This window comes from Alosa alosa, chromosome 9 (genome assembly GCF_017589495.1).
Source record: "Alosa alosa isolate M-15738 ecotype Scorff River chromosome 9, AALO_Geno_1.1, whole genome shotgun sequence".
In the NCBI taxonomy this organism is placed as follows: domain Eukaryota; kingdom Metazoa; phylum Chordata; class Actinopteri; order Clupeiformes; family Clupeidae; genus Alosa; species Alosa alosa.
This window is the reverse complement of record NC_063197.1, coordinates 12,992,160-13,015,901: the sequence shown is the minus strand read 5'-3', so window position 1 is coordinate 13,015,901 and position 23,742 is coordinate 12,992,160. Positions and strand designations below refer to the sequence as shown.

The 23,742-nt window shown below is 42.7% G+C and overlaps 3 protein-coding genes and 2 long non-coding RNA genes across 5 annotated transcripts; 1 reads left to right on the top strand and 4 right to left on the bottom strand.

Moving 5' to 3' along the window:
- Nucleotides 1-2,162: 2,162 nt before the first annotated feature.
- On the bottom strand, nt 2,163-3,751 carry zar1 (zygote arrest 1). The gene is made up of 4 exons (XM_048252507.1): nt 3,057-3,751; nt 2,749-2,841; nt 2,585-2,659; nt 2,163-2,478 (listed from the first exon to the last, which is right to left on the bottom strand). Exons 1-4 carry the CDS (start codon nt 3,729-3,731, stop codon nt 2,335-2,337), a joined length of 987 nt encoding a protein of 328 aa, XP_048108464.1. The 5' UTR covers nt 3,732-3,751; the 3' UTR covers nt 2,163-2,334.
- Nucleotides 3,752-3,863: 112 nt separating this feature from the next.
- Nucleotides 3,864-9,843, bottom strand: slc10a4 (solute carrier family 10 member 4). The gene is made up of 3 exons (XM_048252505.1): nt 8,474-9,843; nt 7,835-8,045; nt 3,864-5,492 (listed from the first exon to the last, which is right to left on the bottom strand). The coding sequence occupies exons 1-3, from the start codon at nt 9,037-9,039 to the stop codon at nt 4,962-4,964; spliced, it is 1,308 nt and encodes a 435-aa protein (XP_048108462.1). The 5' UTR covers nt 9,040-9,843; the 3' UTR covers nt 3,864-4,961.
- A 663-nt stretch (nt 9,844-10,506) lies between these two features.
- si:dkey-90m5.4 (leucine-rich alpha-2-glycoprotein) lies at nt 10,507-12,545 on the top strand. Its single transcript, XM_048252506.1, has 3 exons — nt 10,507-10,615; nt 10,850-11,173; nt 11,568-12,545. Exons 2-3 carry the CDS (start codon nt 10,852-10,854, stop codon nt 12,230-12,232), a joined length of 987 nt encoding a protein of 328 aa, XP_048108463.1. The 5' UTR covers nt 10,507-10,615; nt 10,850-10,851; the 3' UTR covers nt 12,233-12,545.
- On the bottom strand, nt 12,358-13,755 carry LOC125300513. Its single transcript, XR_007194557.1, has 2 exons — nt 13,612-13,755; nt 12,358-13,523 (listed from the first exon to the last, which is right to left on the bottom strand). It is a non-coding gene; the product is annotated as an uncharacterized LOC125300513 (long non-coding RNA).
- An 18-nt stretch (nt 13,756-13,773) lies between these two features.
- Nucleotides 13,774-21,843, bottom strand: LOC125300512. Its single transcript, XR_007194556.1, has 4 exons — nt 20,900-21,843; nt 20,667-20,753; nt 15,829-16,045; nt 13,774-13,912 (listed from the first exon to the last, which is right to left on the bottom strand). It is a non-coding gene; the product is annotated as an uncharacterized LOC125300512 (long non-coding RNA).
- Between the last annotated feature and the right edge of the window lie 1,899 nt (nt 21,844-23,742).

Sequence of the window (23,742 nt, the reverse complement as noted above, 5' to 3'; positions counted from 1 at the left end):
CTGGTCTAAAAATAAATAAATAAAAAAAAAAAAAAACGTGTGATTGGGAGGACTGAACCCATGACGACTGCGTGAAAAAGCAATGTATAGGCATTAACCTGTTGCGCCACACGAGCAGCACCCAACGCGAGAATTAGGAAATAAAGTATAAAAAAAAACATCAAACCCATGTTTACATGTCAGTAACATTAACGTTAATAGCCTATAAGCCTAAGAGTTTTGACTCTCCCTGTGCGCAAATTTTGTGTAAAATATGAACACGTTATAGACTTCTCCTGCCCATTGCAGTGTGCGTTTCAATGCCTGTGTTTCATGAACTGAATTCTTAAAAGAATAGGCTGGACAAAAGGATACACAATTAGGCAACACATTTTTATTTGATTTATTTGCTGACGTTCATGTGGCTCTACAGACACTTCAGGTAGGGGCGGCCACAGCCTAACCTCAGTGAAACGTTTGTAAAACTTAACCATGATACTTTGAAGGCCTACTAAATGGCTTGGGCAACGGTACCGATAACATGGTAGCCAGATAACATGAACAGCTATGTTAACTTGTTACATTTATAATAACGTTAGCTGACTTCTTTTAATCATACAACTGAAGTCAATTTCTGTGAGTGCCGTCAGCTGGTTCGTGGCGCAAGTGGATAGACGTCTGATTACCAAGCAAAGTCAATTAATTATTCGTGGTTCAATGCCCATGTGGAGTTAATTTATGCTATTTAGGTGTTTGTTTTTTGGGTTGCATGTTCATGGTCCAGTGCATGTAGTACTACATACAATTTTGACTTTTAAACATGTCATGCATATTTGTGTGCGTCTCTAGTAGGCCTACATGTATATCAGAAAGTGACAAATCTGCAAGCGGCCACATCTGGCAAAGACTCGTCATCAATCAATCATGAAACGTCATCAACGCAGCCAGTTAACATGGGAGCCAGTTGCCGAAATTACGGTTTACTGGCAGCGCAGATCCATATGAGTTGGGTGAGGGAGACGAAGTACCAAGTTCAACCACAAGCGCCCCCCTTCCTCTGATAACTTCTGACATTATTCTCCTCTCTCCCTGGTTTTTTAATAACTTTTGGAAGTCGATACCTACGCCAGATGTTTTTCTCAGTCGGACCTATTGGTACAACCTAAAACACGGCAATAATTAACCATTTTCCTTGAGAATGTTTGGGATTTACTTCAGTGCCTAATGCTTTCTAATGAGGCGAGTAGGCTATCTCCAAAATGGCGACGTCCAGATCTGATGACACACCGTGCAAACCCCTAATATAAAGAGATGTGTGCCTCTCCTAATAATGTGCAGTGAATTCATGAGATGGACTCCAATCAAGTTGTAGAAGCATCTCAAGGACCATTCATAGAAGTAGGATGCACCAGAGCTCAATGATAAGTATTCACACTTTTTGTTATGACACTTAAAATGGAAGATTTCAGTGTTGTTTTTTTTATACATTTACACTCCAAGCACTAGCTTTTTGTGGGTTGTTGGAGTATTGTGTGTGTAGATTGATGAAAAAATCAATTGAATCCATTTTAAGAGTCTGCTGAAACATAAAGTAGGGAAAAAGTGAGTCACTGAACACTTTCCATATGCACTGCATTTGCGGTCACAGTCCAAATGAAAAGGACAAGGACCACAAATGTCTACCGAGATGCGAGTGTGGCAGTCACACGTCTCCTTAATGCAAGTCTTATCCACACAACTGTATGAATATAATTCCCCCTGAAACGCGTACAGTGGAGCTGATTGCAGCCCTGCCTGGTTTTATCCATTTGCTCAAGTCTGAGGAGTAGGCTACTAGGCCTACTGCCATTTTAAAGTGAATGACAAATGAGGTTGTTTTAGATGCCAGAGAAATCTGTCCAAAATATATGTCGAGTTTTCATTGTTCTCCTGAAGGCAAGAATAGCGCTGTATCCCTGCTCGCAATATCAAAGGCTTCTTTTAAAAAGAAAAGCTTAAAGCTACATGCTCACTGACACGTAAACTTACAATTCAGCAAGCCAACTGTGTGGAGACAGCATACCATTAAAACTGGGAGGTTAGTGTAGAGTTCGTAGCTAACAGAAAGAGCTGCAGGTTGAGCTGCGGGTTCACTACCAGCTTGACCAGACTGCAAAGTGTAAATAGCGTAGGCAGAGACGACGTGCTGCTGATTGCCATTTTATTATAAGCATTCATTAACATTTGTCAACAAAACAAAAACAGGGTAACCAACCATTACTGATACAAACAAAAACAGTGCTGTTCAGAGCAAGCGCCTTTGCTCCGGCCGTCAGTGATAGTCCTGTGCGTGAAAGTCGGACTGCCAACGGGCAGCTAAATGATGTACTTGAAGCTGAACGTGCTGTCACAGGACAGTCTCTTGCCCTTGCACCTCCCGCAAAGATCCTGACGGTGAGGTCGTTTGGGGTCCACGTGACGCGGTGTCACTGGGCATACGCACCTCGCCTTGTTGCAGATCTGAAAGGGAGGACCGTACACATGTAAGGGACAAACATGGACACCTGCAAGTTAATTTTTTTTTAAGTCCACCTTCTCCATTGGGCATTTCGTCTGAAAGTCTTACCTGGCATGTTATGTCCTCAACACGGTACGGATTGAATGCCTTCTTACAAGTTCTGCAAAACTGTTTGAAGTATACCTGTCAAAAGGGGGAAAGTTGGTGCCAATTGATTAGATAGGCTTAAAGAAATGGGTAAATAAAATAAAAATGTTGAAGGCCCTGCCCACCTTGTTGGTTCCCTGTACACACCACACATATGCGCTCTCCCAGCGCAGGTTGCACTCCTTGCAGTGGTAATAGCCATACTTTTGCTCCAAGAACTATAAAGAAACGGAAAAAGGAAATGTCGACCATTAGGCCTAGGCCTACTTGTGCCGGTTATGTTAAAATGAAACACCTACACTTAAAATTAACAGTTCAGGCCGAAAATCCTTGGGCCCCGATCACTACAAACCCAGTAAGAAAACACTGTTTAAACTCAACGGTCAACGTTTGATATGATTTAAAGCAGTTTTTGAAAAAAGTTCAGTCTAACCTGAAATCTCACGCGTCCTTTGACGTTGGAATCGCCTTGTTTTCCACTTTGAGTCTCGTCTTTCTGATCATCGGTAATATTTGAATGGTCTTTTTCTTCGTTTCCGTCCTTCTCTGGACTAGGCTTTTCTTTGGCCGCCTTCTCTGCGGCCTCAGTCTCACATTCGGAGCCCTCACTTTTCAAAGTGGTGTCGAGTTCATCGCCACCCGAGAGGTTAAGTCCCCGCTTTTCTCCCTTGACGTCTGAGAGGAGAGATGAGAGTCGTCTGGAAGTAATCGGGGAATAAACGGCGAGGGTGCGCGGGTAACGAACCACAGCGCCTCCGGTGCGCAACGGAAGCTGAACTTCCCGACCCCCTTTTCGCAAAACATTTCGGTTTCGACTGAGGGTCCGCGGGCCCAAGGAACACTGCACCGATACGTCGGTTTTGGGGTTGACCTGCACGGCAATATCTTTGGTGTTAGGCCTTCGAAGTCGCGGCGTCAGATTGGGGTTGATTTGTGCCAAGATCGACTTCAATTGTGCACGATGGTCGTTGTCAAAGTAGGTCTCCGCGTCTCCGAAGGCAAAATAACTCTTGTTCCGCCAGGTCTTTGGTTTCGGACATCTATACGAGTATGGATTGTAAGATGAATAGAGGTAACTTTCAATCGTTTCATCTCCAAACGAAGCCATTTTGCTTAGTCCTTTGAGGTGTGGACGCCAGCTAATTTATACACAGGCCTTGTTAGGTTGATTACAATCAGGTGAGCATCCCTGCCTTGTTGTGTCGTCCAGTCAGTGAACAGTTTCACACACACGCAGAAGGAATTTGCAGTGCATATTTTATTAATGTTTATACACTTAACATAGGCTATGGCAAACATTTACATAATTGCACAATTTAACTGGTTAAAGGTACGATGTTTTCATTTTATTTATGAAGTAATCACACATTGTTGTATTTAACATGGATGCTTTGGTGAAATGTGTCTGGCTAAAAAAAGCAAATCAGACGTGATTATGAACCATCGCATTACAAATGTAAGTTACAAATGCAGTGTTGCAAGGAATAGCCATGGAGGCACAAGTATGACATGATGGGAGCTCTGACTCTGAGCACTTAATTTTAAAGCCACAATTCATCTTCTTTTCACACAAATCACATAGCAACACCATCATTATTTCTAATGAGGACCATTGTTTTTGAGGATATTAAATGAGTTATTTTTATGAACAGAGAATGGTTTATTAGTCATGCCACACACCATCAGTGTCTGGAATAATTAATAGTCTTGACCCAGCAAATTGCTCCCCTTTCACACAGGATTTCATGAATGAGGTTCATGAAAATAGTCAATACAATGTTGATGTAAACCTGTATAGTTGGAGTGTTCCATTGATAGTTGTGAATTCAACCCACTGGTAGATTATTCCAGGCTATAAGGCTTTAGTACTATTAAGCTTGAAGTATGGTTCAATGGATTCCATGCAAAGAAATCCCATCTGCGTAGCTGTCCTGTTGTGAAGTTGTGAACATGTGCCGGAAAAAAAACAGCGTATGTGTTTTGAAAACATAAATGTCATCAGTCACCAGTTCACATGGTGATTGTGTTACACAAATACAGTCATCCTCAATCGTTGCAGTGGTTGCGGTTGTTGTTTTTCAGTGAAATGAAACATGGAATCAGTTCATGTCCTGAAAAATGCCCAGGGGCACATCAGCCCCTACAAGACCATGGTGCAGCTAACCAGCCCTCTTGTGGCATTCTCTGGAGCTGCTGAGGAGAGTGGTGAGGTTTCAGCGATGGTAGCCATGATTGCATTGGGAATGTCAGTGTTAAGAGAGGTATGGAAGCTCACCCCCTCGCCTGTATGTCTGTATGTCTCTCTGTCTCTTTCTCTCTTGAGTGTCTTTAGTAGTCCCTACACCGGGGTCGGGGGTGTTCCTCGAGACTCCAGCGCAATGGAGTTGGGGTCACTTACGGTCACCGAGCCATAAGCCGTGTCAAAGGCCCCGTCGTCCTCCTTCAGTGTCTTGTAGTTGATGTCCGTGTCGTCGCTGTCACCCAGGTAGTCCTCCTTGTGGAGCACCTCCGTCCGGTACATGCGATAGGCCAGGATGAAGATGCCGGCCTCGGCCGCCTGGAAGAGTGCGTAGAGCAGTGGGAACATGTACATGCCGCCCATCAGCTGCGGCGGGAAGGCCAGCTTCAGGATGGCCGTGCACAGCTGCACGTTCTGGCAGCCCGTCTCCATGGAGACGGTCCGGCAGCTGTTGGGCGGCATGTCGAAGAGGCGCGCCAGGCCATAGCCCGCCCCGTAGCCGGCCATCGGCATCAGCACGGCCACCAGGTAGACGGACGGCGGGATGGTGGACAGGAGCTCGGGGCCCAGCATGGCGCCGGTCATGATGAAGAGCATCACCAGGGTGACCAGCAGGGACCACAGAGACACCTGGGGGGAGGGGGAGGAGGAAGGAGGTGAAGAACAACAGGTGAGGGTCATATTCCCACAGCCCACCCCAGAGGAAAGGAAAACTCAAAACAAGATCTCTTCTTTGTCTTGCCTATTTCTTCTTACACATTTGAGGACAATTTAGCATCAATGTAAAATGTTGACCATTGTTTGGTATTTAATTTAATCTCCTAAGAAATAGCCTTCCTCTTGTCTCAACCCAAATTCAATTTAAATTCAACTCAAGATCTTAAGGTACTTTTCCTTTACTCTGTTGCTAATTATTTGAAACCTAGAAGGGTTTAGGAGAAACAGGTCAAAATCCAGTGATCTCTAAATGAGAGCTGACAAGACTGTTGTAAGCAGCAATGCTTTCCATTGGCACAGCACACAAGCTCATAGATGACACCCAGGGGTCCCGTGGGTTTAAGGGAACTTGAAAGCCTTCAGAAGGTTTATGCTCCTTACACTCATGCATCGGATGTGTGAAAATAGCAAGACAATAGGTTGAAGTGTTCAATGTAGTAAGAATATAGGAAGACGATAGAATGAAGTATTCAGTGTATTTTGGAAACTAATAACTTTTGGAAGTTCTTTGTGACCCATACACTGGTGAAGGAGGTATGAATAATTTCAAGGCAGGCCTACAGATTAAAATATGATTATGGAATGATTTAAACCACAGTGAGAACATAGCCATAATCGATTTGATACGGCATGAACATGTTTACAAGAGCGGCATTTGTGAAGACAGCTAATCAAAGGTTAGTTCAGTGTTTGTTTTCACCCAAATATAGTATGTCACAGTCACCCAAAGGTTGGGGCTGGTATTTCTGCTTATGAGGCTGGGGAAGAAGCTGTTTATTTAATTATGCTTGCTGTGACATATTTGATACAAGAGTTTAAATTGGTCTCCATCATACTGTAGAACTGTATAACAGATATACTCACTGTGTATTAAGAGTGACACTTTTTGGATATGTGTTTGATCAGGGCCTTGTCTTTGTGGAAACGGAATGTTAGAAAAGATCATATTGTGCTGATTGTGTACAGTGCAGATTTCCACCACAGATGAAACTTCTGTCTGTTCCTCACCCTCGCCCCATGGTAGGGGGCAGAGAGTATTGTAATCTGGTCCATCTATGTGTGCCCCTATCTGTTTATACCTTTCAAAAGTCTGGTTTACTTCAAAATGCTGTACATAGCAAAGGGCAACCATATCTTGGTCCTCTTACATGATAATCTGGATACAGGATTTTTCTCTCTTGTTCAGTTTCTTTTTACCATGGTCGTCTGACTGTTCTTGTTGGATTTGTGTGATCTGTCTCAGCTTGAGTATGGGTGGGTGGCCACTGGCTTCATACTGTATGTATTCATCACAGGGCTTCGGGTGAGTTGCGATGTTGCGAAGTTGGTGTTTTTTATATATATATATTGTCTCGAAACTAACATGCTTTTCAAAGGGAATCCCTCAGGAAGAAAGCGACCGGAGTGGCACGTGGGGCCATTCAGGGCCTCGTGCGCATTATGGCGAAGAGAAAAGAGCAAGCCACCATCGAGTGAGAGCCTGCCTCGCTTTTATCCACTTCACTTGATGCGTTCCACTTATCATCCCCCACCCAGATACATCATTCTGTCACACATCTCCCACCCCTGTCCTTTATTTCAGCGCTCGGCCCGAGCTGCTCTTGGATAAGCTCGTCTGAAAGAGAGCTAGCCTGGCTCTGGGAAGAAAACGACTGTGATGTCACTGCGCCCCGAGGGTCAGCCTGTCCACGCTGGAGACAGACCGAAGAGATTAAGCAGTGCGCCCAGCGGCAACGAAATGACGACATGCACGCAGCAAATAACTGGATTTTCAACACAGTGATGTTTCCATTTAAAATAATCAAGATAGTATTTTTAGAAATGTTGAAATCAACATGTAAATGGACTTCAAGGTGATCCATTGAAGTCCATTTACACGTGCACGCCAGACCAGGGCTCAGATTCAGATTCTATCACTTAGGGCAATACCATGGAATTAGCACTGAGCATTATGTATAGACCTTAAGTGTTTCATAACCTGCAAAAAACAAGTGTCCTAACAGTTTTTGAGTGTCGAAATTCCAGTTTTTAGTCCTTACAGTGAAAATGAACAATTGCTTTACAACTAAGCTACATTATTGAGCACTTTAGGACTTCAGAAAAACTGCAGTATAACTTATAATTTCTTGTCCTATAATTTCTTTTTTTTTTGTTAGGGAGCATTTTGTTAGGGAGCATTTTTTTGTGAGTAAGACATTCTGCAAAAGTGTATCTGTGTTTGAGATTAAGAAAAGAGAATACAGATGTCAACTCACTTTTAGGACTATGTCAGCAGCGCGGGTGAAGCGGTATCTGAGCCAGACACCTAGACCGATGGGAATGAGCGTGCTGCACAGTGTGATGATGATCGCTCCGAACGGCAAGAGGTTCACCACGGGCGTGTTGATCCATGCTCGGCTATACATCCACAAGCAGAGCGGCATGAGGACCAGCGCGAGAATGGTGGAGGAGATGGTCATGATGATGCTGGAAAGGTGACAAAAGATTCATTAGCACAATTGTGGGGAGGATTGTGCCCAAAAAAAAAACTTTTACGCAAATGATTTCAAGTAAAGAGAATTACAGAAAAGTGGCAAATCATTCACAGTGACATACTCTGCATGTGAGGGCAATTATTAAATGTTTTCTTTGAACACAACAAATGCAAATTAATTCATCTCTGTGGAGAGTGCGAAACCAGCCAATTTAGCATCCGCTCTGTGCCCAAAGCTCTCCTTATATAATTCCTGTGAAAATGACTTACCGGAAGAGAGGCGTTATTCATTGATACTTTTCAGTTAGTCGGATACACTTGCTTTATCTTTCAATTTAATGTTATTAAACAGTTTTGTGAAATGTATTAGTTTGTATCATAGTTTTAAGCATACTCTCACGGTTGAATAAACGGACTTTACCTCAGGTTCATTTCACCGTTGACCAGTAGTGACAAAATATTGGAAAGGTTTCCTCCGGGGCAGCAGCCGCACAGTAGGACGGCCATGGCCGCCACATCGTCGAGGGAGAAAGCCAGTGCCAGAAGAAAAGCCACCAGAGGCATGATGACGAACTGGCACACCAGAGCCAACAACACCCCTATGGGCCTCCGGATATGCTCCCCAAGTTGGCCTACCTCCACTGTGCATCCCAGCCCCAACATGGTGAAGCACAGGATAATCCCCACGAACACGTTTATCCCATGACTGAGTGGCGAGTCCCAAAACGCGACCACCAGGTGACCCGACTCAGGTGGAGCCAGCGAAGGCGCAGGTGGTGCCGCTAGTAAACCAGCGGCTATAGCCCCCTCGGTGGTTCTAAGTAAAGACACTGGATCCCTAGTAACGCGTAATATGGCCGTGACGAAGTCCTCGGACGCGCCGTCCGGGACCCTGGTGGTGCCATTGAGTTGCCATTCATCTTTGGTGAGATTGAAAATGTGGTCTACAGGCGACGCTGCGCTCTCCGGCGAGGTTGCGTTCTCCATGGCACTTCCAGGGACCGATGCGCTCCACTCTCCGGGGTGTCTCTCAGGATCCGTGCGCGACGCTTCACTGCTACGGGACAGGTCCTTGTGTGGAGACGCGGTCCCCTAGCGGCGCATCGTCATCGCCTGCTGTCACCAGTGACGGAGGTACATTGGAGTTCCTACTGACAAGAGAGTGCGGTGGCACCACCGGGCGCGTTTTGCGCATGAAGGTAGAGCCACCTATGGGAACCCTTTAATGCGCGGATTGGCTCACATTTGACGTGCGGCACTTTCATTCTTAAAAAGTACAAATTTGCTTGTGAGCAGAATCGGTTTCCTCTCTCCCGCAATTGTTTACCCAAAATATACGATTAAAACACTTTGTTTTAGATCGTGACATTCACACCTATCCTTCTATTAATCTTGTAGACTATTCCCTAGACTTGTGGAGAAGTCGTGTGAAACAAATTTTAATATCGACTTCTATGCTTCTGGCCATAAGTGTCATCACAAGTGTCCCTGTTACGCTCCAAAAGGACTGCTGTTGATGCCCTGTGCTGATGAATGCAGTACTAGACTAGACTAGACAGTACTAGTTCGGATTGGCCCCCATGCCCCCCTCATGCATATATTCCAGACTTTTCAGGGGCCCTCTCCCCCCTTGGGGCCCTGGTAATCAGTCCCACTTTTACCTCCAGTTCAATGCCTTTGTCTCCAAGCAACCTGACTGTATTGGCTCAAAGTTTGTCATCACCTTTTCATCACTATTTCAGTTCGTTAACTGCTGATTGCTTTGGTTGGAGGACTTGAACTTAACCCTTGTACAGTGTTCGGGTATGTGGGACCAGTTTTCAATGTTTGCTAAAAGAAAAATCGTCCTATTTATTATTTCTTCAAACTCAGACTCATATTCTGCAAAGAACATAAAAAATACTTATTTTCGATAACTGCGCACACTAGCCGAATGTTTTTACCAATCATCGCAGGTCTCCCACTTTCCTGGAGATGAATCATTTTTGATCATGTTGATATAGACAATTAGTTGTGTCATGTAGACCCTGCAACAATGACGTTTCCAAGGTTGTGTCCAGTGCCACCATGTGGTATATTGCCAATTCAGCATCACATGTCTGATGTAGGCTACCCTACAATCCATTTAACCTTGACTAGGGCAGCCTTTACCAAACTGTTACTCATCAATGATTCACAGTTATCGATCTTTCTCCATTCACTCAGGAAATGAGTATATGGTGCAAACGACAGAGTTATCAACATTCTGTGCCCTTTCTTTCATTTAGAAACGTTAAGGAAAATATATTAACTTATTTGGAATTATGGGAAAGTCTACTGTTTATTTTGAAGGAGTATGAAGTATGCTACTCTATATTTCTCTTACTAATGGACTCTTAAACCTCGTGTGCTGTGTGTCATTGTTTACTTTGTATTGGTCACGGCTTTCCCTGTCTTTCTTCATTTCCCGTACACCATGTTGACATCTCAGGTGGATAAATAGGGCTTGTCGACATTCGGTAGTTAAACAAGTGCATACAGTGGCCTGCGCGTTCTAGACATTCTTCTCTGATCATCTTTGACGGTGAGATATACACATATAAAATATTTATGAATACACTGCAGATTCTTTGAGTAATTCTAGGCTCGCTGTTTTTCTGCTTATCATTAAAAATGCCTCAACTCTTTACTAAAAGTAGACAATAGTTACACACCTCTGTTTACAAGACAATTATTATACTTGGTAGACCGTCTTAAATGTTCATAGCCTCAACTCTCTTCAAACTGTGACCATGTTTGATGTCTCTCACTCCTACAGAAATGAATATCCGGTACCTTCTAAATATTGCGCTTGGCATCTGCTGCTGGCATGGCGCCCTCCCGTGTCCAGACCTCTGCAATTGCTATTTTGACCAGGAGGTAATATGCAACAGCATACCAATTTCTGTCTTCCCGGCTAAAGGTATGCCTAGGAACACCACCAGTCTGACCATTCAGTATACCAATATTACCACAATTACTGGAGAGGACCTGCAAGCAACGCCGCTTCTTAAAGAGCTCCACCTGTCTAACAATGAGCTCAGAAACCTGTCAACAGACATGCTCATTGAGGTCCCCTATCTCCACACCATAGACCTTACAGGTAGGGCCAAATTTTAGACCTAAGTATTCTTTAAAATTGGAGGTATAATTCAGAGTGAAAAACAAGAGGTTTTTGAATTGTGTCAAATCAATAGTTTCTCTTTTGTAAACTTAGAATATATTGATTTTACCCATGCTCAGTCCTTCAATAAATATCTTCCTCAGTCAATAAGCACATCTTGCTTATTCTAAGGACCAGTTTCCAAAATGTGGATTAAGCCTAGTCTTGCCTAGTCTAGACTGAGAGCTTTTTTTCAGTGGAGATCTTCATTGAAAAGTCAGAATATTTACTGAATAAGTCTGACAAGTCTTGCTGCCCAAAATATGTATTGTGTTGTATTAGTATGTATTGTGTTGAACTGGTCTGTTTAATCTCTTCATTCGCCATCCTTTAGGTAACCAGCTGACGCACCTCCCATCTCGAGTGTTCTACCACGCCCCACTTGACAGCATAGCGCTCAAAAACAACCTCCTCTCCAGAGCAGAAGCCAACTGGCTGCCCAGCAACAGCAACCTCACCTGGATTGACCTGTCAGGTAACCGCTTCCAGAAGATTCCTGCAGGCATCCTCCAGAACCTGGGCCGCTTGATCACCCTGGACCTCTCTGAGAACAAGCTAGAGGACATCCCAGCTGGAGTTCTGGACCCTCTGACCCTCCTGGAGAGGTTGTCTCTGCAGAACAACAAACTTCGCTCCATAGACCCCTTAGCCTTCAACGCCACATATGCGCTATCATATCTGTTTCTGCAACGTAACCGTCTGGAGAAACTGTCCCCAACCCTGTTCCAGCATGTGAAGGAGTTGAGGTATCTGGATCTTAGTGAGAACCACCTGCGCCATCTCCCCACTGGAGCCCTGGATCCCAATGTTATGTTTGTGGACCTTGGGTTGAATCCCTGGCACTGTGATGCCAAGATGGACTACCTGTGGAGGTGGGAGAGAAAGTCTATAGAGGTCCACCACGAGGAGACAAAGGCTGTGTGCTCTCTGCCAGCGATGCTGAAGGGAAGGCCACTGGCGTCCCTGAGTCCTGACGAGCTCGGAGTAAAGGTGGAGTAAGAAAGATAAGAGATAACGGGGAGATAAGAGACTGTGGACTGTGGAGAATGTGGATGAGATGGAGGATCAGACACTCTAGTGAAGTTGGGACACCAACATTGTCCATTATAAGTACAGATATGGACTGATTTTGCAGTAATTTTATTTTTGAGAACAATATAAACATTAATACACAGACCAAGCTTCAAACAGTTTCTCTAGTACACCTGTGTCAGCAAAGCTGCAAAACATCAAAAATGAAAATTACTGCCACACAGTATGGTAAAACCAAATACCATAAAATGTTTAATATGAAATAAAAACATCAAAATAATTTCTACTCAACATAACTGTTTATGGACCTGTGGCAGTACACAGGTACCACTCTACTTTGTTTCGATCTTGTAGCAGGTGATGTTTCTATAGTTAACAGTCCTATAGCCTGTTCTATTCAAAGGGCTCTGCTTTTCTGCCTACATATACTTCAAAATGAACATTATCCTTCGGAACCAGAGTTGATCACCATATGTATTCATATCTCAACACAGACCTATTAGTAGAAGTCAAGGCTTTACAACTACTTTTGTACATCATTGGTCACTACGCCAAACAAACAGGAAAGAATTTAATTCTTGAACAATTCTAAACATCAGGGTATTTATGATGTATGATACACACCACATAAACTTTGAAAATACCTGCACAAATATCTATACTGAACCATTGTGTGCACTGCATGCCATCAACTACAGCAATGTTTTATTTGGGGTGTACTCTTACTGTCTTTAGCCAGTAAACCCTTTAGAACAGTTTAATACAGCTATCTGATGATGGGTAAAATCCTGGGCATAAAGGCTTGGTAAATTTGGCCTGAACTCTGTAAATAATACCCGCCATCAGATCAGAAATCACCACGAAAGATCCTGTAGAAAGACAAAATTCCTGCCTGGTGATTCAGATACACACCTATTCTGGGGGAGACTGGGCCTGGAATTTCAGTCTTCACATTATTGTGTGAAAAAGTCCAAGCACCAGGATTCGTTATTAAGCCCAAACCTGCAGTTATTACCTTTACGTGCTAGGTCATAGTTTGCAACTGCAATAGAAATGCCATCTCTGAGATTTGAAGTTTTCCACTGAACCTCCCAATATGCACACTTGGATAGATGTTCTAAACACAACACCTGTTGGCAATCTGTGAATCCATTAGGGTAGTTGATTGTCTGGTTACTCCACTCAACTTTGGTGCAATCTTCAGACAAGCGGAGGTGTCTGTATGCAGAATTCTGAGTACATTTTGGATGGCAGGAATCTGAGTTGGGGAAAGGCAGAAGTTAAGATCAAATCAATTGAGACACAATTGCATCTGAAGACAACTTTCTGTAGCAAATGTGACTTACATTTCATCAACTGCTTTCTGGTAATTTCTTCAAACATTGCAAACTTCACTGTGAAGACAAGGAAATACAATGTGTTGCACCTTGTGACATACTTTAAAAGTACCATGGCATTTATCCGTTTCAGTTTCCACTAAATCAATGAATTATTTTACATATCACTTCTCCATATAAGTCCAATGTGATTTGTGCATGTTTCGTTCACCACATCCTTTAGATGAGACAGATCTTTGCACACCATTAAATGAGAAGCATTCCCTGACAGTGACAGCTGGTAAATCTTTTGGGGAAAAAGAAAGAGACTCTGTAGAGAAACAGAGGTCATCCACATTAATAAGTGAATCATGATCCCAATCAGATGCACACAATCATACCATTTCATATTCATCTACTGTAGAGGACTTTACAATGGGCTACATATGGATAACAGAGAAAAAAGGACTATATGAGTCACACAGGTTGCAATGTTCAAGATTAACTGAGCAAATTTCATCAACGTTGTCATCTTCCTGCAAGATATAACTCATGTCTCTTCAGTCATTCTAACACAGTCCAAAACCATGTGGGTCTTGGGTTACACATTTAAAAATTAGATTACAGCTGCATGCTGCATCAGAGTGAATTTGAAATCTGGTGGATGGACGATCATTTGTATTTTTATCCTTGGTGGGTGTGTGTGTAGTCAAAAGTTTGGGGTCACACATTTCCATTACACTCCATTATAGTCAGAATACCAGCTGAGATCAGTTTTATTGCTTTTTGAATAAGGGCAGCAGTTTGTAGATTACATCATGTGCTTTCATAATTGCAAAAGGGTTCTCCAATGTTCTCAGTTAGCTTTTTAAAATGATATCAGATTAGTAAACAGAATGTGCCTTTAGAACATTGGATGAATGATTGCTGATAATGGAAAATGTAGATATTGCATTAAAGATTAGCCATTTCTTTCTACAACAGTCAACAACCCATTTGGCCACGTTTCAGGTTCAGGGGGGGTTTGTGGTCCTGTTGTCTTGTCCATCTGTCTGTCTGCCTGATAAGCAGTTTGGTGCAAGAATTTCCAAAAAGGACCAATACATGTTTATCTATCTAAGACTAGAATCTGTTAGTCACATACGTTTTTCAGTAAAGCAAGCTTTAGTGGAATCCTGGTATTGCATTAACAGTCTGAGCTACCTCGTCCTCAAAATACTAACACACTGGGTACAGGTCATCACGCCATTTGTCCATCCCCCCTTCTTTCCTTGCCCTTCCTGATTAGTTTTGTGAGGGACACATGGAAGGAATATAAGGAAGATGGAGGAATCAAGGAGAGTCACTTTTAAGAGACATCAATTACTGATGGCGCAGCATAATCTCTTTGGTTAAAATAAATAGACCATTGTTACACACAAATTGCAGAGCATATTGTTGCTAAATCGCTGCCAACTTGTTTTAAACCGAAAGTTGACAGGCATGCAGGAATGGAAGGGATCATTTCACCTTGGCAGTTTGGACAGAGACTTTCTAATGAGGAGACACAGCACTCAAAAAATCCTCCATAGACATGCATGGGGTTAGTTTGTAACGGCAATATGGCCGTTGTCTACACATATTCCACCCCTTCCTCGCCAAAACGTCGACATGTGAATACATTAAGCCAATCATGTGGTGTGATGTGAATAATACATTGAGTCAATCATATGTGGTGTTGTGAAGACATCTTCCCAATCATGTGTTTTGAACTGGCCGCTGGAGCAAGATTGGTGTCGTGAAGCCTTGCGCACGGGCATTTCTGCTCAATAGGATGCCCGATGAGTGCCCAAAAAGCATTGCTATATGGCCGCCGAGTGGAGGGACTTGCCTAAAAGGACTTTGGCCTGGACCAATGATCGCACATTTCAACTGAAAACGCTTCCACGTAGGTGAAACAATTGCACAAATTGGTTTTCTATCGCTCAATTGCACTAAACGTAAATTAGGCTATACCCAGTCACTTAGAGTGAGTGTCTATTCTATTTTAAGTACTGAAAAAAGGTTTATCTGTGAAACAATAAGAGTAGGCCTAGCTCCTCTGTAAGTTTGAGACATGTCTCCATATGCAAACTCTGCCAAACCTGGAACATCGTGTATGTTTCCTTTGGTGTTCCCAATCTATTATTAGCATAAGAAAGTGAAAAATAAAACATCAATGAATAAAATACACAACACACAAGATGCTCACAGAGTATCTGATATTACCTGTAGGAAATGTATGTAATCCTCTTTGCTTGCCAGCTGCGCCATATCAGCTGCTCTCTTCTTCAGCACATTGAGCTCCTCCTGCAGCTGCTCTGCCCGACTCAGCTCCTCCTCCTTCTGAGTTTTGATCATCTCCGCCACCTCTACACGGCTCAATGAAGGCCTGCAGCTCTGTGAAGACACGGTCACTGTGCTCCACTGCAGCCTGTGCAGAGGACTGATACAAAACAAACAAACAAAAACAGGTCACATTTTGTAATTTTTCCTTTGCACAATGCTGTAAAAGCCTTTAAGTTTCCGTTATACTATGACAATCACAGTGCACAGTGCAGTGCTAGCCTGACGTAGTCATACTCAATTCTAGTCAGAATTTGATTCTGATATTGCTCCATTGGGACGTGATTATGGGGCGTGTTTTAATCAATACAGGGGGGAAAATGTCTCTGCACCCAATCAGATAGACCTTATCAATCAGAGCAACGAAATAGCTTACCATGAGCTGTCTGAACACCCGAACCATCCTTCTCCCCAAATGCCTTAACATTGTTTTCTGCTTGTTTTTTTAAAGCTACTGCTCTGTCAATATTGTACAACACGAGACAGCGAAATCTAAGACCAAGTTTATACATAGCAGGATAGGCAATTCGGAAAAAGATATTTCGCCTCATTTTTAGGAATAATTTTGTTCACACCAATGCTAAAAACAGCTGAGGAAGGGTGTCGCAAACCCCTTTGAGTAAACAGGTGGCCAATCAGAGATTTCAAACAAACGAGGGAACATCATGTCACAATGCAAAAACCCCATTTCCCCCTGATTACATGCAAAAGGACATGAAAGTTTTCTCCACTTTGGCCGGGGTTTTCAGAAATAGTTGTTTTTTGCTGATCAAACCTCTGTTTTCGTGTAAATGAAAGGCCAAACTGCATGGAAATATGCGTTTTTCTATGCGTCAATGGGGTCTTAGAAGCCATCTGTCTAGTGACAATGTTTTAGGCTGTGGCACGTGGCCAGCTATTTTCATTCATTTTCTCCGTTTTCAAAAATAACATTGTGCACACCTGTCAGCATGGGCGTTGGAGCCATTATAATTCTTGGTTTGGACCCCCATAAATCATGAAAAACAATGTTTTTATTCCATCAAGTTTACATAATTTAATGCCTCTGAACATCGAAGTTCATGCTTTTTCATGCCATTTCATGCCTGAACTTAAATCTATTTAATTACTTTTCATGCTTTTTAATGACCCGCAGAAACAATGAAACGCCATCTTATTCTCAGGTTTTCATTGCTACCTGCTCCACACAGCACGCATGTACGCACACAAACACAAGCTGTCAAATTCTACTGAGGTAGCCGTTGGAAGATTACACACAGCTCAAAACACTTGCGAAAGCCTTCTCATTTTTATTACAGCGGTGCTAGACAACATCAGCACCGCTGTAATAAAAAAAAAAAACCTCTTCTAGCAACTGGCAGGAAGGGTGGTCTGGTGAGATACCTCACTCATACCATCAGAGAACCGGGGTTACGCGAGTAACTTTAAGTTTTCTTTCAAGCTTTCGTTCGGTATCTCACTATGGGATATTGTGACTCCCGGATTGCCAGACAGGCTTGCGATCCCAAACAATTAATCAGTGCGCCCCGCTCCCCAGCGTCCCAGTGCCTAACACTGAATGCGCCGAAGTCGGGGCTGTGACATCAAGTCTGTAAAACCTGACAAACATCATCGGGTTCACCCAACATGCTGCCAAGCATACATCCTCTATGGCAAAGCCCTGAAATAAAGCCCACAAAGTCGACATTCCTCGGGTGGAATGAGCTTATAAACCAACTGGGGGTTGTTAACCCTTAGTGGTATAGTATCAATGCGCGTCTGCGCGAGAGAAACTGAAACTAATCGATAACGTTGGTATCAAAGCTCCGCTTCAACCTGTTGGAAGGCTATTTATTTATTTAACGAAACTTAATAGAACGACGTTGTTTTTTGGAACTTCCTTAGAAACAGAGCAGAGACTGTATAATACACTGTCTAACATTGAGTATTGTATACTCAAATTTCAATATAACGTGGCCAAGAGCTATTGTAGCCTTCTTTCTGGGTACATGTAGATGAGCCCTTTGACCCAAAAGTCTGCCATGACCGGGCCTCAGGTCAAAGAAGTTTGAGAAAGGCTGGTCTATATAACCTGCATCAGAATGATGTTTGCAATGGTGCGCCTGAAGGCACGGGTTGAAGACCCAGTCAGTTACGTCACGATATGCACATTTGTGTAAATTCATTCCTACGTAATCACCATGACCAAAATTGAACTTTTTTTTTTTTACTTTGAATCTTGAAAAAAAAAAAAAAAAAAATTATTGACCTACCTACCGACCCATTTTTATTTTTTTTTGGCTGTTACTGCAAACAAAAATATTTTTAAGGATGGCCTAAGTCTTGCAGAAACGTAAGGATAACGTCCACAGAGCACTGGAAGGCTTTAGTCCCTGCTTTAATACACCAATCCATAAATACACACCATTTGCAATCATACAACGTTCTAGTTGATGACGCCCTAGCGCTCTGTGGTTGCTATGACACTGCAGGGCAGTCCTGCAGCTGTCAGATTCAGCCTTTCACAGGCCAAACCCAGAGGGCAAGGTGCTCTGGATGAGGGTGGAATATTTCCCCGTTCGCTTGAGACAGCAGGTCCCTGCGGAGAGGCAGCGGCCGCGGCGGAGAGTAGTGTAACGGGATGATTTCCGCAAGCCAGGGTCTCCCTGGCCAGTGCAGGGCTATGAGGATGAGTGCGAGGCCCCGTTCCCACACCCTGGCGAGTGTTGGAGTGATCAGTTCCAACGGAGGGAAGGCATAGAGCAGGACGTGTGACCACTGGTGTGCCAACGCATCTATCCCTAATGGGGCGTTCCGAACGCACAGGGAGAAAACAGACATTCAGTTTTCAGAAAAGTTTTTGTTTACATTAACCCGTGTATATATGCCATCAAGAGCATGCCAAACCTGTAGATGGCAGCGTAACGAGAAGCTCAAGCCCACGTTAGCCCATCAGATTCCTGAAAATAGCAACAACAGCAATGAATCGCTACCTCTTTTGAACTGTATTTGGAAATGCAAACAGACGAAAAGGTTTGCACCAACATAAATGTGACTGCTACTCTGAATGCATCCATGCTGACCATAGCCAAATTAAAATGTAAACATAGGTCACACCTTTGGCACAGGTGCAAGTTCTGGCGCATACTGTGACGTTAGCTGCCTAAAACTCAGTTTCTCTCAGTTTACATGCAACCGAAGTTTTCCAAAATCTCCACTCTGGCCGGAGTTTAGAAAGAATCATTTTCAGAGGCGAATTCTCTGTTTGCGTGTAAACGAAGGGCAAAAAAGGGAAATGTCTCAGTTTTTCAAAATAACCATGTACGTGTAAACAAAATTAACCGAAGCGTGCTCAGATGTGATCAGCGAGGCACGGTTGCTCATCTGTCCATCATCCCACCCAGACAATTTGATTGGTCAGAACAGCTCAGGTTCGGGAACAAGTCCAGAACGAACTTCGACCTCAAATGTTGTGGCTGGCATCGGACGGCATTCAGGCTAGTGCAGTACAGTAAAAACTGACACATATCCAGTCTCTTGCCATCAATCCTCTACACAATAATGTGTAACTGTAGTTTTGAAATAGCTAATGTGGGGAAGGTATTTGGGACAGTTTTGTAAATATCCTTTTCTTTGTCCCGCTGAGCCCTTAGTTGAATACCATAGGGCTAGATAATATAAAATTATTTTTTTTTAAAAAAGTTTACATTGTATAAAACACAATCTAATAAGCAAAATGAAAACATTCTAAATACATAAGCCTATGAAATGATGTCTACAAACTAACTCTAAATCTCAGAGGACATTGGTAAGGTGGGACACCCACTTGGGCCATTTCCTGTAGTTCAGACTTGCTATTAGTGGATCAATAATTTGCTACCATATAGTATAGCCTACTCAGGACAGCGATAGAAATAGCCAACTTCACATACACAAACTACTAGAGTAGCCTAAATAAAGTATGTGCTGTGTGTAGAACATCCCCCGTTCTATTCACACCAAGGTGGACTTAACACACATCAGCAGGAAAGGCAAACGCTGCCCACTAATCTGATTCTGGTGTTAAGGTTAGGCCAGTGGTTTTCAAACTTTTTCTGACATTCCCCACTTCGGAGGTGGGGAACTTTTAAGCGTTAAAATACACTGCTCAAAATAAATAAGGGAACACTTTTTCATAGGAGTATAGCATCAAGTCTATCAAACTTGTAAGCTATTGGTCTGGAAAGTTATACAACAGAGGTTATGTTCGTGTCTGGCTATTTTGTTTTGAAACTATGATCTTCCTTGTCAAAAAAGACAGACATTAATAAAGAAAAAAAATTCTCCTGTTCACGCCCCACCTGTCATGTCTCTGTTCCCCACTAGTGGGGCCCATCCCACTCTTTGAAAACCACTGGGTTAGGCCAAGCACAAGATAACATGAGGTGCAGTGTACCCTAGTCCTGTAATCATGTTTTAAAAAAATATATATTATGCCATGTAGGCAGTAGGCACACAATTGACACTGAGCAAACAGGCCAGTCTAAAACTGAAGTTTGATCTATAATTTGGTCTACATTGATGATAATACAATAAGAGGTTTTTTGAATGATCAGTCAACGTCTAATAGGCAGAAGTGTTCTTTTTCACATGCCCAGTTCTCTTCCTAATGAACTCAAAGTGGATCAGCAACATCAGCACTAGCCTACAACTTAATATAGCTTATGGTATATGGTATATATAGCTTTTTCAGCACCACCTACCTTTAGAGGCTCAACATTTTCTGTCAGCTTGTTTAGTTCAGCTTCCCTCTTAGAGATTTCACTCTTTAAGCTTGATTCCATTAGCATCTGTTGGGTCAATTCAGAAATGAAAAAAAGATATAATTGTTCACTGAAGTAAGAATCTGACGCCAGGTAAGGTGTCTGATCCTTATTAAAAAATAATTGAGGGGTAAATCTGTCTAACACCATCAGCATTCGACATTGTACCTCACCTGTAAACGTTCCTGAGCACGTGCAGGTGAGACTACATCGTGGCCTTTGTGCTCATCTGTGATGCATGCAACGCACACACACACACACTTCCCATCAGTCTGGCAAAAAACTTCCAATGGTTTGCTATGTTGTGAACACACTCTCGTCTGGACCTCAGCAACAGCCTCAACCATCTTGTGCTTCTTTCCTAGAAAGAGTTCCTCGTGACGGCAAAAATGAGGTGCACAGTAGGAACCAAGGCACTCAAGACACGTTTGGTCAGCTTTGCGTTTCCTTCCTATGCAAACAGTACACTCCACGTCGCCAGATTCAGCAAACCCGCCATTTTATTGAGTGCTTTGAAGACCCTGGGCCTTTAGCTTCGCAACCATGGCAGCCAAAATGAGATGTCGACCTAAAACAGGTCTCGGGTTGAACGTCTCTCTGTACTGGATCCTTCAGTAGCTCCAAATAAATCGGACATTGGAAATGGTTTTCATCCACTGAGATATTTGCCTCTGCCATTTTAATGGCATTCGGATACCAGACCACACACCCTCCACAAAAGTTGTTTTTAATATTCTATGCTATGCTTCTTTTTGGCTGCGTTTTTGTCATAGGCTAGGCTTCTGTAATGAAGCCAAGTCTGTGTGTGGGAGCGGGATCTGTGTGGAAATCTCGTGACGTTAATTGTAGGCTAAGTGATTGCACCTGGAAGTTTATCAGAACGCGGGTAAAATTAAAATGGGCTAGGCCTAGGTGCATCTCAAAAAAGTAGATATTGTTGACAAGTTTTCCTCCCCATATTGTAGTCCTATTTCAAAAAGTGAAACAATATATAATATAGATTAATTACACATAAAGCGAAATATTTCAAGCCTTTTTCGTTTTAACCCTTCTGTTGTCTTCGCGGTCAACGATTTAGGCCTACATTTTTTCTCTCAAATATGTAGGCCTAGGGCCTAGGCTAGGCTATTCCCGGTCACAAATGACCAGCCATGTGAATGGTGAGAAAATAATCAGTGTATGAAATTGTGTCCAGGCACATAGGCTACCTATTGATCAGGGGCCGTATTCACAAAGAATGTTAAGGCTAAAAGTAGCTCTTAACTGGCGAATTTAGGAGCAAATCCTAAAAATAATGGGCGTGTCACTCCTAACTTTAGGACTCCTAATTTTTTTCACTAAAAGTAATTAACAAAGCATTTTAGAAGTAAAAGTAGCACCTAAGTCGGGGACAGCTTAACAGAAGTCGAGAGGACTCCTAACTGACCTATTCACAAACCCTTTTTGTGGCATTTCATGTCGCGATGTTTTGAAATGCGTATGACAGCCAGTTCAGGCTACAGGAGCTTCCAATCACGAGGGAACAATTTTGCATTGTAGGCAAAAAAGGGATGCAATAACGCCACCAACAACTACCAAAACTACTCATTGTCAACATGTAAATTAAATGTAACGTTTCATTGTGAATCAAATTAAAATCTTTCTTCTCTTTGCAAACGTGGGCATAGGCTATGGTGACAGGTTAATTTAATAATGTTGCAAAGATACTGCATCAATCCGCATGTTTCATTAGGCTCCTAGGCTTGTTTTGCCTTAGGCCTACTCTTTATTCATTTAGGCTAGGCCTTTTTATTCAGTTCAGTTTATTCATCATCTTCCGTCCTTCGCACTACCTGTGTAGCGCACACATTCTCAGACCTGTCACCTGTCATCGTAAGGGAGGTGTTTGGAATCATTCCCGCGTTACAATCATCAGCCAATCAAGGTGGTCACTTCAGTCAAGCTCGTGCATGAGGAATGGCGTCATCCATAGCAACAAAGGCTCACTCTAGTTTAGGAGTTGTCATTTTTCCTTACTAGGGGCCCTCGTTTTTGCGCGTGCGCGTGTAGGGCTAGGGCATGGAGGTATTATATATAACTGGAGAGAGTGACTAAGTCCCGCCCTCCATACAAATGAATGGTGGAGGCTAGGCTAGTAAATCCGGCCAATTCATAGTCAACGCCATCTTGAACACTGGGGTTCGGATCCAGCGCCAGTCGGCTCTGACCATGCGCCAAGTTACAAAGCTGGAAATGATTCATGGACCAACGTGCGGCTTTAAGTTGAGGGCAATCAAAACCAAGTGGAAGTTTTAAGGGGGGAGAAATGGGACGGGCCCTAAAAGTAGGTCTGACAGGCTTTGTGAATAACTTTTAAGAGAAAACTCCTAGCTAAAATCTTTTAGTGCGATTTAGGAGTAGGCCTACTCCTAGTGGTAAGATAAAAGGCTTTGTGAATACGGCCCCAGATGGACTGTAGCCTATTCGTGCTTCTAGGCTACATTCACATTCTCTCTCTCTCTCTCACACACACACACACACACACAGTCCTTCCTTGTCTTTGCTTCTATGCCAGAACCTTTCCCCAACACAATATTCCCCTTTCTTGCATCAGGTCAATGAGGCTTGCTGGCCATAAATAGCAAATGGAAGTTCAAAATTGTTTTTTGTTTTGTTTTGGGCATGTACACTTAAAATGCACTTGTAGGCTACACTTATATATAGGCTACCAGAACTGCAATGTCATCCACCATGCATATTTTTGGCAATAGATTATAAATTACAATAAATGACAATAAGTAGATATTTTTGACAATGACAGTCTAAATTGCCACTGAATTAAAAGATATTTGATATATGGCATTTATCTAAAATAAATGTATATTCCAAGCCAGGATTGAGTGATGAATAAAAAAAGATACTTAAACGTCTATAATTCATGTTGCAAGTAAAATTCAACAATTCTAAGTTCAAGATAAAATAGACTGCATGTGAAACCATTAAAATCACTGATTTGTAATTTAATCAAATAACAATA